This window comes from Delphinus delphis, chromosome 5 (genome assembly GCF_949987515.2).
Source record: "Delphinus delphis chromosome 5, mDelDel1.2, whole genome shotgun sequence".
NCBI lineage: Eukaryota > Metazoa > Chordata > Mammalia > Artiodactyla > Delphinidae > Delphinus > Delphinus delphis.
The window spans coordinates 32510341-32530930 of record NC_082687.1 but is presented as its reverse complement, the minus strand read 5'-3'; the positions used below and the strand labels follow the sequence as shown (position 1 = coordinate 32530930).

General features: G+C 45.2%; 1 protein-coding gene across 1 annotated transcript in view; it reads right to left on the bottom strand.

Moving 5' to 3' along the window:
• TMEM131L (transmembrane 131 like) overlaps positions 1–15085 on the bottom strand; it is a 160323-nt gene extending 145238 nt beyond the window's left edge. The window contains exons 1-3 of the mRNA XM_060012170.1: positions 14912–15085; positions 14174–14244; positions 5067–5110 (exon numbers count right to left, since the gene is read on the bottom strand). Coding sequence (XP_059868153.1) covers positions 5067–5110; positions 14174–14244; positions 14912–15035 — 239 coding nt within the window. The 5' untranslated portion in view covers positions 15036–15085. The remainder of the gene's footprint in view (positions 1–5066; positions 5111–14173; positions 14245–14911) is intronic.
• Positions 15086–20590: the final 5505 nt, after the last annotated feature.

Genomic DNA, 20590 nt, shown 5'->3' with positions numbered 1-20590 from the left:
CCTGGCCGGTCAGTATTTACGATTTTTACCTAACCATTTTAAACGCAGAGTTAATATACTATTCATACTTTGCCAACGCTTAAACTTTTCACATTCTAACAAATATACCCCAAAAAGGCCTTTTGGAGATGCGTCCAGAGAGTCAGACCAGCTTCCCAGAGAGTGTCAGCTCTAGGAAGAGCTGCAGTCAGCTCGCTCTCCTTTGCTCCCCTCACTGAATACCCAACAGCAATCTTTCTTTCTCAGCAGAGGAACAGATTACTGCTGATATGTGAGAACACCCAAGAGAAAAATGAGGATGGAGAGGAGAGAGGGGAGAACGTTTTTCAAATACTGCTTTTCTGGCTTTCAACCAAGTACAATTACATAGCATTCACAGAAGATGGAGTCAAGATAGTATAAACAAAATCTTCAATGAGGCCAATTACCCTAAAAGCTTTCCAAACTCTGTTTGAGATCACAGGCAAGCTGCTCTAGAACCCTGCGCCCCAGAATCTACAGTGGTCCAGCCAGGACCCCGCCTTGGCCAGTCTGGGGGGAAACACAGAGTCCCCTTCACTGCCCAGACTCTCTCCAGTGACAGAGGTCAGTGCCACTGACACTTTTCCTAGGACTACACTTTTCCTAGGACGTACTGAGACTCTGTTTTACGATCAAATCTATTTCCCAAGTTAGTAGCTGTTCCTCTACATGGGTTCTCTCAGAGACAGAGCACTCGTTTTGTGGAATTCATATGTGCTGCCTGTGCTGACTTCAAGTTCACCTTAATATCATTAAGGTTAGCGTAGCAGGGTAGTAATTAAAATGAAAATCACAAAAATGTTTGAAAAATGTTGTAAGGAGATACTAATGACTTCATAAATAAGGTTAAGAATAAATGGCATTTAGGGCAAACCTAGTCTTGGCCTATAACCCAAAGTATAAAATAAATATCCACGACGTAAATAAATAACTGAATAAACCAATAAATGAGAGAGAACAGACCTCTTCCATACAGAGGAATTCTAAATAATTTATGGAGGTGGAGCTTATTCCACTTAATGACTTCCCTCCAAAGAGTGTAGTATGGAAAAAGGTAAGAAAAGAAGAACTTTAGTGGAGAGAGCCAACAAACAGTACCTCAGCCAGGTGGTCAAGGTCAGCATCAAAGTGTAAGTCACGCTGACAGTCGATACTCTTGATATATGAGGAGAATGGCAACTTATAACTGCGGCCTTCCTCCCCCAAACCCATAACCTCGATCTAACCATGAGAAAAAACCTCAGACAACCCCAAATTGAAGGATGAACTCCTCAGAACTGCCACGGTTTCGAAAACAAGGGGAGTCTGACAAACTGTCACAACCAAGAGGGACATGACAACTAAATGTGGTCTCCTGGATAAGAGAACATTAGGGAAAAACCAGGGAAATCCGAATAAAGTGTGGAGTTTAGTTCACACGTTGGTTTCTTAGTTGTGACCCAGGTACCACAGTAACATAAGGCATTAACACTGGGGTAAACTGTGTGAAGGGTAAATGGGAATTCTCTGTACCATCTTTACAGCTTTTCCATAAATCTAAATCTATGCTAAAGCAAAAGGCCTAATTTAAAAGTAGCAAGAGATTCTACGAGCTTTGAAGGTATTAAAATCTTCATTTTTTAAAAATCCCAACTGCACAGTAGAAGGTAAATGAACAGTAAGTACTTAGGTGACTGACTGACCCATCACAGGACATCAGACTCAGAGAGAATTCATTCATTAGACTCAGAGAGAACACCAGAAGCTACATTTTCAGAAAATGGACACAAAGAAGGTTTTCTGGTTGCGGCATCCAACCTCCATCATCATCTTGCCTTTACACAAAAGGCAAAAAACCTCAACAACGACAACAAAAAAAACCCAAGAGGCTTGGAAGTCCAGCTAAGAGGAAAGGGACTAGGGATAAAATAACAGCAAAACACTGGAATATTTGATATTGAGAAGATTAAAACATATAAATCAGGGTGGACCAAACTGTGAGTTTTGAAATCAATTCAGTAGTGGCAACCAGCATTTTTTTAACAAAAGAAAATGGAACAGAAAAGTTCCGTGGTTGTGACGGCTACACAACAATGTGAATGTACTTAATGCCACAGAACTGCACACTTAAAAGTGGCTGAAGTGGTAACTGTGATGTATATTTTGCCACAATTTTAAAAAAATGAAAATAGAAAATACAGTACACCACAGGCAGCAGAGGTAAGCACTATTTTATAAATAAATAAATAAACACACATGTACCTATTCATACATCCACATATACTGCCTGTGGGTAATAAGTAATCATGATATAAAATGTGTCTTTCATCCGAGTCACTGTCCAAAAGTTTGAAAGCCACTGACTCAATTCCCCCTCACCTCTACACCCTCACTCTGGTCGTCTGTGTCAAAAGAGCACGAAGGAGACATCCCTCATGGTGCGGTGGATAAGACTCCGTGCTCCCGATGCAGGGGGCCCGGGTTCGATTCCTGGTCAGGGAACTAGATCCCACATGTACACGGCAACTAAGGAGCCCACGAGCCACAACTAAGACCCGGTGCAACCAAATAAATAATATTAAGGAAAAAAAAAAGAGCGCGAAGGATAAAATCTACTTCACACCTTTAATTGTGACAGGAAATGGGTGAATAGAAACTAGTTCTAATTAATAAGAAAGAAGAGAAGTACACCTCTGAAAGAGGAAAACCAATGCAAAGGCACGCAGAACAATGCCCCTGGAGATGCAGCCCGGCCTTCCTAGCTCCACACTCACCTCAACTGCCTACCTGCATCTTCCCGGGACAGGATGTGTCCCATCAAGCCTGAGATTCCTAGAACAACCAAGGAGAGCTCCTGACTGCCCTCTCGCTAGACCTTTCCCATCACCGTCATCGTCACCCCAGATGCTCCAGCCAAATCCGAGCAGCCCTCCATGGTTCCTCTTTCTCTCACTCTCCACAACTGAGTCAACCCAAACTCATCTCAGAACCTTCCACGTGCCTCTGTCCGCACCACCTTCAGCAGGCACCAGCGTCAGCATTCCTCAGCTCTTTTTGCTCCCAGACGCTCAGATAGGATTGTGACAAACTCTGAACTCTGCTCCGTATATTTAAGTAATCCCAACATTCAAAATGCTGTACTACTGAATCACTTTGCTGTACAGCAGAAATTAACACACTGTAAGTCAACTATACTTCACTTAAAAAAAAACATACATGTAAGTCAAGGAGAAAAAAAAATTTTTATGTTATACTATGAATTTGAATGTTTGCAAAGAATGCAATTTCTGGCCTATTATAAATATTGGCATTTTTAATAAAACTCACTTTTTAAAATATATTCAAAGGAATCTGAATACTATATAATGATATCCATCATTATTCATTTTTAAAAATATACAGATAGGCATTCCTGTATTGCTGGATATTCCCTCAAAGAATTTTAACCTAATATAGCTTTATGTGCAAAGCCTTTTTCAACAAAACTATGGGTATAAATTGAGGTCTAGGGGTTTTTTAAATATCCTGTGACCACAGGGTCTAAGTGTCAAATTTTTTTCTTCTGAATTATCATAATTTTTATTAGCACACAACTGATCTAACAAATTTTACAAATTTTGATAGTTAATTAAACATAAGAGTTCAAATTTTATTGCAAATGCATCCTTTAATGAGATTTATGGAACTTTTTCCCCTCAATTGGTTTATACGACTATTACTGCTAGAATGAGACAGGGTTAATTAGCATCAATTTAATCTTATTTTCCTTGTCCCTTCTTTTTTTTTTTTGTAATGTAAACACTGAGAAAGCTTGTTCACATAAATAGATGTGAATGGAAGGAGATTTGTTACAGCACTGACCCTATACGCTCTACACTCCCTCAGCATTTTATCCACAAATCACTTTTTGATGGTCTAACAACTGACAATTAGATTGGATTCTCCTTCAATATTATAGAGAGTAAAGATTTGAAAACCACCAAAGTTACTAATGAATTCGTCATCCAGAATTAAATCACTTTCTCCTAACCAATACCAACACTTCAAATTGTCCCTTTGCCCAAGATGAAGCACAAAGCAGGATCGGGGCCCGGAGAGAGGTCTGCCTTTGTTTGGCAAAGTGGAGAAGCGAGACTGCGAAAGAAGAGGTGGAAAAGGAGAACTTGTGACCTCAGACAGATCAGTTCTAGGAGAATATGTGGATGCTGGGGATCTAGAAGCTGATTCTCTGAAAGTTATCCCCACGCCCAGGTACCACTTAGAGTCTTCAGGCACCTCCAAGGGACCAGATACCCCAGTCTGACAACAACTAACCAAGAGTGCCCCGTGACCAAAGCATTCCCTTAAAAAATGTAACTTACATCTTTTGATTTGCTGGCCCCTGCTTAAACTCTTTGAACAACTCATCCCACACTTAAAGAAATTAAAACCGAACCTCCTCACTATGGCCTCTAAGGTCCTAGCTCATCTCACTATCCTATGAAACCACACTGGCCTTCTCCACGTCCCTGGATTGCCAGCAGTGTTTCCCACCACAGGCCCCTTGCACCTGCCATTCCCTCTGCTTGCCGCCTGGCTGCTCCCACACAGCCTCCAGACTTCAGCTCAAACGTCACCTCCAACCACCTAAGCATGCTATCCATCTCCTTATTCTCTACCACAGCAACTGGATTCTTGATAGTTCCTATTGCAAGCATAACTATTTTGTTTTGTTTACAGTAACGTCTGACTTCCCTACTACACGCAAACAGGTTTCGTTCAGTGTTTTACGTCCAGCACCCAGCACACTGCCTGATGCTCAACAGATGTCCGTAAACAGAATGGTGTATGCACGCCATGGGAAAGTGAAGTTAGAGGGGGCGTGTTTTAACAGCTTTCTGTGCAACCTTATTTTAAAACAAAGCCATATTCATTATTAGGGAGTATAGATACCCCAAATGCCAAAGAGAAAGGTATATCACAGATAATGTTAAATACATAAACACAGACATATCCCAAGACTTCAGACAGCATCCAAAGTGGGCAGAGAAACTTAGCGTGGATTTGCTCCCATTTTTTTTCCTTACCTCTGTTCTCGAGACTGTTCCTCCATTTCGTCTTCAGAATCACCCTATTGAGAGAGAACAGGCTTTAACAGTTGTTTCAAAGAAACACAAAATTTCCCAAAACACAAAAACAGTTCTTCAAATCCCACAGGGGTGGTGAGCTTGTCTATAACAGTGCCTGGTACACAGCAGGCACTCAATAAATACTTTTTGAAAAAAACAATGACACTAGAATGGCACCACTGAAAGCCAGAAACTCCCAAGTGATCCGTTAGATGTTCACTGTAAGTAAACATCCTACCTGTTTAAAATCGCCACCAAAACACAGTCTCAAAATTGGTTTGACATCACTCCTCTCTCCAAGAGCCTTTTTTTGGTGTTTACGGTTAATCGCACAAGATAAAATTTAACGATAATTAAAATCCCCAAACATCAAGAATCCCCTAAATGAGCACCTGATAGATTTTGACTTAGAAGTGGCATAAATATCTCACTCAAACGCGCTTCCAAAATCTTCTCTGAGACCTACCATGCCACACTGTGACCAGAAGCCAAATACCAGGTGGGTAAAAAGAGAAGGTGTTTGCAACAGAAGCAAAAGGGCCGATCCAATTAAACGCCGCCTCGGCGCTTGCCCGACACCCGTGCTCTTGGCACGGCTCTATCCTCTCCCGAAGCTGCACCGCTGGCTGCGGAAACACCCACCCTTCCTGTGCCTCCAGCACCCCCAGCCTGAGGCTCTCCTGGTCGCCCTGACCCCCATCCTCCTGGGCCCAGACCCCGCTTCACTAACGCCCTCTGACTGTTAACCCACTCTTGGAGCCACAGGGCCCCAATCCCTATCTGCAGCCCCAGCTTCTCACACCATCACACATGGAGATAAACACCAACCTTCCCACAGGAGCCAAGGCTCGGGCAGGTTAGGTCAGACCCCACAGTACGTGCAGGACCACTTAACCCACAGCTGCGGCCCCACCGCCAAACACCTCCAGGCTCTACGCACTGTCTCCCCAGAAACAACGACACCAGACTTCTCAACGCCAGGGGTCCCTGCCAAGGGAAGGGCCCCCTTGTGTCGAAGAGGCTGTCACACTCCCTGCCCCTGGGCAAACCTGAGGGTCGTCCTACACTGCTCTCCTGCTGTCACCTCCAAGCATGGAGATCTACCCACTCATCAGAAATACAGCTCAGACCTGTCCTTCTCCATCCCTCCTGCCGGCAAATCGGCCCAAGCCAACAGCACCCCAGGCCTGCACTACCACTGCTGACGGGCTTTTCACTCTGTTTAAGACGGCCGCCTTTCCAGGAGGTGGAGAAAAGGGAACCCTCATCCACTGCTGGCAGGAATGTAAACTGGTGCAGCCACGGTGGAAAACAGTATAGAGGTTTCTCAAAAAAACTAAAAATAGAGCTACCATATGACCTAGCAATTCCACTCCTGGGTATATATCTGAAAAAAAAACAGGAACACTAAATCGAAAAGATACATGCACCCCAATGGTCACAGCAGCACTATTCCCAGTAGCCAAGATACGGACGCAGCCCAAGTGCCCATCAACAGATGAGCTGATAAAGAAGATGTGATATACACACACACACCCCACACACCACACACACACACACAGACACACACACACACACACACACACACACACACACTGGACTACTACTCAGCCATAAAAAGAATGAAATTTTGCCATTTGCAGCAACATGGATAGAACTGGAGGGTATTATTCTTAATGAAATAAATCAGACAGAGAAAAACAAATACTATATTATATCACTTACATGGGGAATCTAAAAAAATACACCAAATTAGTGAATGAAACAAAAAAGAAACAGACTTACCGACATAGAGAACAAACTAGTAGCCACCAGGGGGAGAGGCGAGATACGGGTAGGGGACTAAGAGACACAAACTACTGTGTATAAAACAAATAAGCTACAAAGATATACTGCACAGTACAGGGAATATAGCCAATATTTTATAATAACTATAAATGGAGGTAACCTTTACAAATTGTGAATCACTATGTTGTACGCCCAAAATTTATCTAATATTGTACATCAATTACATCCCAATTAAAAAAAAATTTTTTTTTAAAGATTGCTGCCTTCAACCCAGCCTGTGTGCCACTGTGAGACCAATCTTTTTCAACATCAGTCCTTACTTACGGACCCAGCAGTCAAGGTCACCGTGTTAATCTCTGCTCAAGAACCAACCTCCAAGCTCCTGAACCTGGAATTGAGCAACCGTCACTTGACCTTGAGACACCCATCCCAATCTCTACAGCCACACTTCAGCAGGGCTCTGGCTCCCATTCAAAGCATAAAACACACCTCCCCTGTGAGGCTCTGGGCTAATGCAGGTCTCTAAGCGGCCACTCCCTCCCCAAAGCCTTAACAGACCCTCCAATACACACTGCTCCTCTCTCCCTCCTCTCCGTTCCTACATTTCAGCACTTGGATCCAGCTTTATTTCCCCAACAACACCGAGCTCTCAAAGGGCGGGGACCAAACCCCGTAATTTCTCCCCACTCCCTCTTGGCAGTCCCTCCGGACCTTGCTAGGTATTCTAATTCTCTCACAGCTTTCAGGGGCTGTCTCAAATACCAAATACAGGCCCCCTCAAAGAGACCTACCTTGACCTCTTGAAGTAAAACTCCCATCACCCAAATCTTCCTCCAATCTGCCACCATATAGCATTGATGCCCTTCTAACAAACTGCATAACTTATCACTTACTCTATTTCTTACTTATTATCTATATGCCTCCACTAAACTGCCAGCTCCACAAGGGCAGAGATTTTCTTTTTTGGTTCCCATGACATCCCCAGTACTTAAAACAGTGCTCAGCCCACAGTACACGCTCCATAAACGTCTGCTGGGCTAAGCACAGTCTAGGTGTTTCGTAAATACTAGTGGGTATCGCCCCACACCTGTGACATGGCTATCATCAAAAAGACAAAAGATGACAAAGGTCGGTAAGGATGTGGAGAAAAGGCAGCCCTCACTGCACTGCTGGTGGGATTGTAATCTGGGGCAGCCCCTATAGCAAACAGTACAGAGGTTCCTCAAAAAATTAAAAATAGAACTACCATATGACCCAGCAATTCCACCTCTGGGTATTTATCCAAAGAAACCTGAAACACTAACTTGAAAAGATATATATACACCTATGTTCACTGCAGCATTATTTATAATAGCCAACACACAGAAGCAACCTAAGTGTCCACTGATAGATGAATGGATAAAGAAGATGTGATATGTATGTACACTGGAATATTACTCAGCTATAAAAAAGAATGAAATCTTGCCATCTGTGACAACATGAATAGACTCGGAGGGCATTATGCTAAGTGAAATAAGTCACACAGAGAAAGACAAATACCATATGACCTCACTTACTTGTGGAATCTTAAACAAAACAAAACAGAACAGAACACCAAGTCCACAGATACAGAGAACAGATTGGTAGTTCCCAGAGGCAGAGGTGGGGAGTGGGCAAAATGGAAGAAGGGTGTCAGAATGTACCAACTTCCATTTATAAAATAAATAAGGCATGGGGGATGCAATATGCAGCATGGTGACTACAGTTAATAATACTGTACTGCATTATTTGAAATTTGCTATGAGAGTAGATCTTTTTTTTTTGAGAGTAAATCTTAAAACTTCTCATCACTAGAAAAAAAAATTTTTGTAACTCTGTATGGTAATGGATCTTAACTAGACTTATTGTGGTGATTATTTTGCAAAGCTCCAAACACAGAATTATTATGCTGTACACCTGAAATTAATATAATACTTTATGTGAATAATAGCTCAATAAAAATTTTTCCAATAAAAATATGTTAAATACCAGTAGATATAACTTTTTACACGGGCCTCTCACTGTTGTGGCCTCTCCCGTTGCGGAGCATAGGCTCCGGACGCGCAGGCTCAGGGGCCATGGCTCACGGGCCCAGCCGCTCCGCGGCATGTGGGATCTTCCCGGAACGGGGCACGAACCCGTGTCCCCTACATCAGCAGGCGGACTCTCAACCACTGCGCCGCCAGGGAAGCCCAGATATAACTATTTTTAAAACTTCATTTGGACTTCTCTGGCGGCGCAGTGGTTAAGAATCCACCTGCCGATGCAGGGGACACGGGTTCGAGTCCTGGTCCGGGAAGATCCCTCATGCCGCGGAGCAACTAAACTCATGTTCCACAACTACTGAAGCCCACGCGCCTAGAGTCCGTGCTCTGCAACAAGAGAAGCCACCGCAATGAGAAGCCCGTGCACTGCAGTGAACAGTAGCCCCCTCTCGCCACAACTAGAGAAAGCCCGCGCGCAGCAACAAAGACCCAGTGCAGCCAAAAATAAATAAATTAATTAATTAAAAACAAAAATTTCATTAAGCAAACCTTCCTAATTCAAAACATAACGTGAAATTACTTCTCTCAGACACAGACACCTTATCACCACCATACTACTTTCCTGGTCAGACTGGTCAGACTGTGCTAAAACTCAGACAGTAGCAAAGTGGCCTAAAGCTTGGGCTCTGGAGCTAAACTCCTCCTGGATTCAAATCCCACCACTGCTGTGCGTGTTCTTATCGCCTTGGGCAAGTTACTTACCCTCTGTGTGCCTCAACTTCCTCATCTGAAATCAGCTCACAATACTTCATAGCTTTCAGGATCTTAATATGAATTAAGACTCGTAAAGGGCTAAACAATGCCAGTAGTATTCAACCCATGTTGGTTCTCATTTTTCTATGTTAATAGTGGAATTTGATTCAACCAAAAAGAAATTTCTATGACAAAAAGATTTCCAAATGCTAGTCAATGCTTCCCAGCCTGGGGCGAGAGACTATTACCTCACAGGGTACCTGAGATACTCATTGTGCCACTTCCTGGTTCACTTTCTACCCATTTCTGATATCTACACACTCAGGCTTAAGTGGGCAAAATAAACAAGACGCGGGATTTTTCAAGGCAGAAACATTCTTATTCATCACTGTACCGCAGGGGCCTATCTGGGTCAGGCCCAGGCCAGCTGTTTGCTCGATGGACTAACAAGGCCAGGATCGCACAGCCTCACCATCCCATCCCAGACCAACATGCTTCTGCATCAGGGAACGGCTCCTACTCGGCACCGATGTCCACGTCCCAAACCCAACCACGGCCCTTCGGAGTGAGGCTTCTCACCCCAGTAAAGTCTGCATGGACTAAATGAACAAACTGTAGATTGCCCTTCTTGCTCCTAGAACTGATTCAGAAATGTGATTAGTAAACAGTAATAGGAACGATGCCTAAGGCATTCCACCTGCCATCTTCAGGAGTGGCTAACTTCATGAATAGGGGAACTGTTCAAGACACTGAGCACAGCCTCTCCTCCACCAGGAAGAACCCCTGAAGGCCTAATGCACGCACAACATCGTGGCCACAACGGGGCACCCAAGCGTAGATGCCCAAACCCTCTTAAAGGGAGCCCAGTTAGGGCAACAAGGCACACACAAGACAAAGGAAAAAATCCAGACACTCGAGAAACTCAAAGGGGAGGAGAAATGGAGACAGCGCCACGGCCAAGCTAGGGGTCAGGAAGGACTGATCTCGGACAAACAGCAGGGCAATCGCATTTGTGCTTTCATTCAACAGATCCATGTTGGGCCTGCACGGTCAAGGGGCAGGCGAGTGTCCCAGAGGACTGAGCGGAGCTGCAGACAAGGTCACACTGCAAAAGGCCCCGAGGGCCACAGGGGGTCATGGAAGTTTCTGACCTTGAAGGCGGAGGAAGAAGGTGCACAAAGCAGTACCTTGCACACAGACAATCACTTCTTGCCAATAAAACATTTGACGAAAACATTTGTTTGGCTTCTATAACATCACCACTCTGGAGTCAGTGCGGTGAAGCATGAATGAAGTAGAGTCAGAGAAGAAAAATCCCGTAAATCTAAGAATAAAATTACATGTTTTTTTCTTCCTTCTCATTATCACCATGGATCAAGTTTTAATGTTCTTAGACCAAAACATTTTACAACATAAAAGAGTGTATAACAAAAAGGTATGAATAATGTAACTTATCTATGCAACTGCTGGGCATGTGCTAGTACTGAGTTATCTGCACTAGTTCAGCCCCTTCAAAGCAGAAAAGCTGTTCCACGCTCTCCAGGGACCAAATCTAGGGGTCAGATGAGATACTGTCAAAAAAAACAGGTAACCTATATTAAGCGCTTACTAACTTCAAGGCACTCAATCCTCACAAAATCCTCTGAGATTGGCACCACTATTAACCCCATTTTGCAGATGAAGAAACCAAGGACAGAGAGGTGGAAAGCGATGGAGCCCTGAGTCAAATCCTGGAAGCCCAGCCAGAGGGATTTATAAGGCTGGCAGTTTATAACAATTCAATTATTATATCTGGTTTTACTAATGATGCATTATTCAAGTTCTTGGTCACTTAAGAGACCCATTAAAAAAAGAAAAAGAGGGCTTCCCTGGTGGCGCAGTGGTTGAAAGTCCGCCTGCCGATGCAGGGGACATGGGTTCGTGCCCCGGTCCGGGAAGATCCCACATGCTGCGGAGCAGCTGGGCCCGTGAGCCATGGCCGCTGAGCCTGCGCGTCCAGAGCCTGTGCTCCGCAACGGGAGAGGCCACAAAAGTGAGAGCCCCGCGTGCCGCAAAAAAAAAAAAAGAAAAGAAAAGAAAAAGGCCCAATCTATAGAAAACATGTCCAAAATAGATAACTGTATAAATGTTAGTATTCAATTTTTTAATGCCACATCTTCGGACGCTCCTGTTTCACTGATCATTGACAAATCTTCGCTTCTGAAGCCATCTTTTAAGTCTTCCTGAAAGGAACCCAACTTACAAAGTAGGCAGAAAACCCGCAAATTTACATAACACCTATAAATATTCTCTTTTCAACAGACTCCCTGACACACATGAGGGAACTTTTTCTGAAAAAATTCAAAATACTTTGAAAAGAATTCCCTAAAAATAACTCTCTTCAGAACTCTGCAGTTTACACACACACACACACACACACACACACACACACACACACACACACGTGCAGTTTAGATAGATATGCAGCTTAGATAAATATAGACAGACAGACCCATATCTATCCTCACCCCCACCGAGGTACATGTAGGGTAAAACAGTCTCTAAAAAATACACATATAGATGGAGTATTTAGAAAATGATTTTGAATATCAGTTTCACTTTCATTATAGCTTCGATTAAATGAGCTTAGTTATAAATGCTTCTATAGTAAGTATTCCAGAGAACAGCTTCTAAAATTCTAACATTTTTTTACCAAAACAAACTGTATTATACATATAAACAAAACCAGAAATTAAGATTTACATCAGATCATTTTTGAGCCTATAAGTAAAATCATTCATCATATCAGGGGCTTTGACATTTCCATCTCTGAGCACAGAGACTGAGCCTTCGACTAATGCTGTAACAAATGAAAGTCTATCATTTCCTTTCCTTTCCTTTCAGTCTGGGTTGGCTTCCTACACTAACCAGGAAGAGGTAGAGGGTACGATTGAGTAAAAATGCAAAAATGTATAGATATACACCAGTGCTTCTCAACCGGGGCAGTTCTGCTCCCCAGGGACATCTGGCAAGGTCTGGAGACATTTTTAGCTGTCACAACTTGCGGGGAGGGAGGAGTGACTGCCACTGGCATCTAGCGGGTAAGAGGCAGAGATGCTCCCAGGACAGCCCCCCACAATAAAGAATTCTCCAGCCCAAAACGTCACTAACATCTCTGCTGAAAACTCTAATATACACAAATATGACTATACTGCATTTGTGAAAAGTCAATATGCCAAATGTTCAGCATGGTTCTCTCAGCAGGAGTTGAGTGATTTCTATTTCGTTCTTTTCATCTTTCTGCATTTTTGTAACACTACACATCTGCCCTTTACAATCAGGGGGAAAAAATCTATTTAGGAATAAACTTTTAAGAGAAGGACAGACTATCTGCTCCCCATCCTGACGGGGCTTTTTCTCCAAGGACTGGTCTCTTTCAGCCTGCTGGCCTTCAGGGAAGGTCCAGTGCTTTTTTCCTCTAAAAAAAATCACCTCTCCACCTTGAAGCTGTTATTCATTAGCCCTGGTTAAAACGAATATTCCAAATATCTCAAAACCAGCCCTCTAAATGTTCCACATACGAGGAAGAACACTGAAATGTAAAACTGCACAGCCTCGCCGGTGAAGTTATAGCTACACATCCTGTTTTCTAAACAGCCACAAGAGACAACATAGAATTAAGTGCTGCCACCAACGTGAGAAGTAATGAACATCTTAAAAATTACTGGCACACAATCTGAGTAGTCCCTTACAATTCAAACCACTCCCCCACCCATCCAAAACATGCATTTGGGGTCACTACTGTCGCTGATGAAAAACAGTCAACAACATTATATTTAAATGTGTACATCTGCAGTCAATGAGAAATTCTCCTAAAAGTTAAATCTTAAACACAAAGGCTTTGCAATACTCTATTGAAGCGGTAAATCTGATGATGCCAGATTCCCAACAAATCATTAGTAATGATTTTTCCACATGCAATCATTACATCACACGGGGGGGGGGATACGAAACCTGAAATTCAAGTTCTTAACAAGAGGGTGTATTCTAACACAAATTAAAGGCACTTGGACAAAACCCAAGATTACAATCCTTTAAAGTCACATCTTCATCCCAAAGCTACTTAACGCTAACGGCAAGGACCACTCTCTAACATTTCTGAAATCAATATTCCATCCTCCCGTGGTCCTCAGGCACACAGGACGGCTCACGCAGAGATCAGGCACGGGTCCCTCGCCCACCCCGGACCACTGGCGGCCGAGGGGCCCGCCCTTCCCCTCTGCACCGCCGCCGCCGGCAGCGGCCCTGCTGAGGTGGCCTCGGCTCCCACCTCCTGAACTTGGGGCCGGCGTGACTCACGCCCTGTCACATGGCACGGGAGGAGGCCAGGCAGGCCACCGTGGCCAGGTGTTCAGGCTCGGCCCGACCGTTTATTTGCCTTGCAAAGTGGCCCGAGCGCCGGTGCCGCCGTGGGGGCCGGCGGCCTCCGGGCCTCTCCTCCCTTGCACCCGCGCAGCCGCCCTGTCACCTGCCCGTCCTCACCTGAGTGGGCAGCAGGAGTTCCCCTTCCTCCGCCTGCCACAGCTCCACCACGTTCGGCAAGGGCTCGATCGCTGCACCAACACCAAAAAACACACCGCGTTTTTAATGCACGGAAAAAAAACGCTTCCTGTTTCCCGATTGTCCCCCCGTGCACCCGCCTCACCAAAACAAGCCTCCCTTCCCTTCTAGAAGCGGAGGCCACCCGAGGAGCGAGCCGAAGATCGGAACACAATGGACGGGGTGCGAGCCGGTGGCCCCTCGGACGTGCGGGCTCGGGGGCTCTAGCGCTGGGGGGACGGAGAGGAGAGGCCACCCCGCGGGACCCTGCGCTCCGCATCCCGCAGCAGCTGGGACGGGCGTGTGCGGGACACGGCCCGGGCGGCCAGGGAACAAAGCTGCAGGAAGCCGGGCCGCGGCGGGGCCCCAGCGCGCGCCACACAAAGCGGGGGCTGCGCCCAGGGCGCCCGGGGCCCGCGCACAAAGGCTCCGAGGCGCGCGCGGTTAGCGGTCCGCGCCGCGGTCCCCGAGCCCCGCGACTTCCCAGCCTTCTGTTGGCGGGGAGCGGAGGGTGCCGGAGGGGACGCCGCGGTGAGCAAAGGGTACCAGCCCGGAATTGCAACCGCTTTCCTTCCTCCTTTCCCGTTCCTCCCCTCGCCCTCTTATAGCTTTCAGCAGTTCCCCCAAAAGAAAGGGGGGGCGGGGTGGAGAGGGAAGCCAGCGGAGCGGCGCCAGGCTGACCTTGTCCCTGAGCCCCTCCCGGGCGACAGCAGGGCAGGAGAACCTGGAAGACGCCCAGCAGGAGGTTCACGGCCGCGGCGGTGAGGCAGTAGCAGCCCGGCTGCGGGCGTCGGAGCCCCGCCATGCTGCTGCTCGCGCTCCTCTGCGCTGCTCGCCGCGCTTGCCTCTCGCTAGCTGGCGCCCCGGCCTCCTCGCCCCGGGCCCGCCCCCGCGCCGCCTGCCCCGCCCCTCCCCGCGCCGCGTCGCCTCCGCCGCCGCCGCCGCCGCCGCCGCCGCCGCCGCCGCAGCTGCTGCAGGCCAGCCTCGGGCGCGCCGCTTGCTCCGCGCGTGTGCGCCACAGATAGGGAGGGACGGAGCGCGGCGGGGCGCGGGGAACGTGGACAATGCGAAGGCCGCAGCCGCCGCCCCGCCCGGCTCGGAGCACATGGCTGCGGGCCCGCCCCGCGGCGCCCTGCGGCTACCCCCCTACGAGGCTGCGGGGCCTGGACACGTTCCGCGGGCGTGACAGGGGCGCCGAGAGCTGGCGGGAGGGGCTCCCGGGCCACTATCGCCAAGAACTTTGGGGTGGTTTCCGCTTTGTTTGGGCACGCTGGCCACGATCGGGTTATTACCCACAGGGGCAGGGGCGGCGGTGGGAGGTGGAAATGAGGAGTCGCCCAGCAAGAGGCCCCAGACAGGGTATTAGTGGAAATAATGCAGTGGTTGTCAGGAAAGGCGAGTGCTGCCACATGGCTACTGCCAGTTCTGCAGCGAGGATATCCGGTGGCTGCAAAGTCTGTAATTTAGAATTAAAAAGAGCTCTCCCAAGACGCGAGAGGCTGACCTCAGCGCCGCGTGGCGGTGGTGGGCCCGGCACCCTCTGTGGAGACGGTCCAGTTTGTGACAGGTGGGGAAGCCTCTTCCTAGGGGGTTTAGAGCTTTAAAGACCCTGCACACACTCCTTTCGGATTCCTATTGCAAAATTTAGTCAGCCTCTTCTGAAACCTGGTTGGGGTCAAGGACGTGGTGAGTTGCTGTCTCTGACATTCACGGGGTAATATAAGTGATACTTGGAAATACATTTTTTGATGCCTATAACTAAAAAGTACGTCTAAGATCTGAGATCTCTTTTAAGTTAATATCATGCCTTTGCCAGTGGTATCAGGAGCAAGGTTTTTTCAGGGATCTATTTGCACGACCTGGAAGTACTGGCAATCTTAAGATATTTTTAATTTGCTGCTTCCACAGTAGCTTGTATGAAATTCAGAGAATATGAGCCACGTAGAATGAAGAGGGGAAGTGACCGTGGCACACCTGTCTGCTTACATTGATCCTCTATTTAATTGCTTCTGGTGCCTTAGAGTCTAGACAATGGCAAAGCAGTGGTCGAATAGCAGGGCAGATGCGGAGAAGGACTAAATCAATTATGGATCCTCTCTTTCCCAAGGACATAATACAGTACTGTGAACCCAATCTCACACTGTCTGGGCATAACTCTAAACAAGGTTAAATAGCCTAATTGCTTGGCCAGAACTAAACATTTAAGAAGATTAGCACAAATATAAAACCTCGATGTGAAAAAAAAGAAGGGCACTTTGCATTATCCACTCTCCAGTATTCTCTCTGTCCCTTGCCTTTTTTTTCTGTGTTGCCTGCCAGCATCTACCTTTCCTTAGCAAGGATCTCCAGTCCCATCCCAACGCGTCCCTTCTTTTTTCTCTTAGTTTCACTTCTCTAGGTTTGCATTTGCCCCTTGGGCTCTGAAGGTCTTTCTTCTACTGTGTTAAGGGGGCCTTCTATGACAAGAATACTTGCCCAGCCCACTTCGGCAGTAACTGCACTTTCAAAGTTTGTTTCTACATGAAAGTTCTCTCATTGGCCTATTTATTTACAATACGTATTTTTAAGTCCACTTATGACCATACTACTTAGAAAGGAAAGCAAGCAAACATCAACAGCCTAACAGGTTTTATTCAACAGGTTTAATAAACAGACACAACCCAAAACTTTACCAATTTTTAAATTATTTTACTTTTTAGTAAAAGTCTTTCTCACACCAACCAGTATCTCAGAATCAATGGAAATGGCTTAAAAGATAGAAGAAAATTGCTATGGACCATATATAAACACAGCTCTATTTTATCTTCTACTGAAGCTTTTTAAAGGCCAGCTTAATTTTTCAAGTTGCAGTCTTGTGAACTTTACAAAGTTGGTAATGCTATTTGACTGTTGTTCAAAAAGCCAGAAACATGTATCTGCAGTGCCATGAGGTTGGAGAGGGATACAGGATTACACAGCTGTCTTCTTAGATAAATCTGACCTACTTAGCCTTCTCTGGAGGTATTTTTCATGCTGACTCATGAACAACAGGAGAGTTATGGCCCATTAAGTAGCATCCATGTTTTGAAGTAAATTTGTTCTCCAAAGAAGAGTCTGTGTCATTTGTGCTGTATTTCCATTATTCCCCTGTGGATAATAGGTATTCTATTAGAGCTGGAAAAACTTTGGCTATTATGCAATAGCCTAACTGCCTCATTTTACAGAAGAAACTGAAGCCCAGAAAGGATGAGAAATATCCAAGTTATAGTGGCAGAGTTATGGAGAAGTATGTATGAAATAATGTTAACTGGAAGAAAATTAATGTAAACATGAATTAACTCAATACGCAAATTATATACAGAAGATTAAAGGGTGGAAGAGACACAGGAGATATTTCACTAGAGTATATCAATTTTAAATTAGATGCGTGTAATTTTTTTTTAAACCACTCCTAATATCAACTAAATCTATACTTATTTTAAACATGCAAGATATTGACCATGCTTTTGACTTACTTTACCCTTGTTCTTTTTTTCTTAATGAGTACAGATGAAAACCAAGCAAGTTTATAAATGTGAGTTATAGCTCGACACATCCCACGTAAAGTTGACGGGGAAGGGTCAAGCCCAAATCACTTATATCTAATCCAGAGAAGATTCAACACACCAGGTCACAAGGTGGTTGTAAAGATTAAATGAGATACTGTAGGGTAAGCATCCAGGATAGGGGCTCAATAAATGCTAGTAATGGTATTACCCTGTGTTCACGTTGTGGGGACGTGCCAGACTATCATGAGTACGGTAAATTTGACACTGATGTTCAGTTACTTGAATTACCTATTCATTGCCATTCACTGTCATCTCTTATCACTCAGACATGCTGGAAATGGGAATGATTAATGAAAATGTACAGGTAACAGCTGCTTTCTAGCTCACCTATTCATACATTTCAGGTCTCACCCCAGTAGAGACAACAAAACTAAGTCTTTTATCAAATCATCACCACCGTCATTGCTGGGATGCAAGCCTCATCCTTGCCTGGGAGGAAATGCCCAGAAGGGATGGGTTTTGAGCTTGGCAGAAACCTAGGGATTATGGTCAGGTACTCTTGAGATGCAAACCTCCCCCTTGACTCAAAGGGACCCTTCTTACTCTTTCTTCCATTTCATCTCATCTCTGGAAGCATCAATTAAGTATTCACACCTTTCTTAAACTACTCTGTTGTGGTTTTTTGTTTGGTTGGGTTTTTGTTTTTGTTTTTGGCCGAGCCATGTGGCATGGGAGATCTTAGTTCCCCGACCAGGGATGGACCCCTTTCCCCCTGCAATGGAAGCACGAAGTCTTAACCACTGGACTGCCTGGGAAGTCCTATTCTGTTGTGTTAATCCATTGTCCTTTTCTGCCGTGGGAACATCAAGCAATTTGAGGGAGCAACAGTATTCATAGTTAAAAATCGTCATCTTTCTCCATGTTTTTTTAAACTCATAAAACTGTACAATAAAAAGGGTAAATTTTACTGAATAAGAGTTAATTAAATTGATTACATTTATTAGATAGCTTTTTAAAAAAATAAAGACAATTTTTAAAGAGAGGCTAGAATGTGATTTACACAGGATGCCTCGAGTGTGGTCCTGCTACGTGTTTAATTATGATTAAATGAATGATACATGAGTGAAAAAAAAAATAGTCACCTTCCCAGCCACCTTTGCAACTTGGCATGGCTATTTGACCGACTTCTGGTCATTGTGATGTAAGCAGACTTCTACTGGCATGGCTTCAAGGAAAGCTACTGTTTTCCTGATGAAGACGAATAGACTCAGCTAGTACAAGAGTTTTGCTCCGTGTTCCTCTTCCTGATGGAATATAGATGTGATGCCCAGAGGTTTGGCAGCCTTCAGACAAGCCTGAGGACACAAACTACCCACTGAGGATGGTGCACTAGAAAGGCAGAAGTCTTGATCCTAGAGGAATTATAGAATTGCTAGATTGTCTACCTTTTAACATCTTGTTTTGTAAGCAAAAGTAACCCCTTCTTATTGTGGTCAAGTTTTCTGTTACTTCCTGTCAAAAACAATCGCAAGTGAGAGAAAGAAAAAACTTCACCAATACAAAAATGAAAGTGAGCCATAATCATTAACAATAACCAGTCTCAAAGATATTAACAGAATGCTCATATAACAAGAGGAAATAGCAAGTAATACTCGGTTTGTTTTACAAGTGCAAATTAAAAGACCTATCATGTATCATTTTATATCAACTAAATTAGCTAAATGAATAAAAGCAACAAAAGTAAATACTGATTAGAGGGCTGCAGAGAAAGTGTTTAGCACTTAGTAATCTAGTTTATTCTCCAGAGGACAGTCTACTCTCCCCAGGGCCATCACTGTAAGTCTGTGTCAATGGAACTCCCGTCAAGTGCAGCAGACAACTCTTTCTACCATCTTCAATCTGTCCCTACCTCCTCAATCTGCTTTGCAGCTGCTTCTTCCTGTGCAAAACCTTTGAAAGTAAGAGGATCCCAGGGCTTGGTCCTGGATATTCTCTCTCTCTCTCTCTCTCTCTCTCTGAATTCATCCAGCCCCAGTATATTTAAATATTATCTATAAGCCGACGAGTCTCAAGTTTAGAACTTTGGCCCGAACCTAAAGTTCCACACTCGTATATCCATCCAACTGCCTGCTTGCCATCCCCACTTGAATGGCTAATAAGCGTCTCAGACATAACATGTCCAAACTCTTTATTGTACCCATCCAAACCTGTTAAATCCCCACTCTCCCTAACCTCCAGTCCATGGCAGCACCATCTACCCAGTTGCTCGAGCCAAAAGCCAAGGAGTCATATTTAATTCCTCTTTCCTTTACAGCCTTTAAAACTCTCAGGAAGTCCTGAGGCACTCAGCTCCAGAGTATTTCCCTTACCTCACCTTTCTTTCTCCACCACTAGCCTGCTAGCGCCCCATCGCTCACGTAGACTCCTCCAATTGCCCTCTACTGGTCTCTCTGCTTCCACCCTCATCACTTATATATATGTCGGCTGTGCAATGGCCAAAATGACCTTTTTAACATAGAATTCATATTATGTATTAATATGAAACCCTCCGGTGGTTTCCCATACAATTAGAATACAATCCAAACTCCTATCCTTGTCCTGCAGGGAGCTGCGTGATCTGGCCCTGCTCACCTTTCTGACCTCATCTTCCACAGCTTTCCCCTTGATTACTGCTCTTCAGCCCGGGGGCCTTTGTGTCCACCGAGCTCACCAGGCTTGACCACCACCACCCCCGCCCCACCTCAGGACGTTTGCACTTGCTGTTTTCTCTTCCTGGAAAGCTCTCTGTCCTGATGAGCACACATCTGGCTCCCTCTCATCACGTACACTGGGC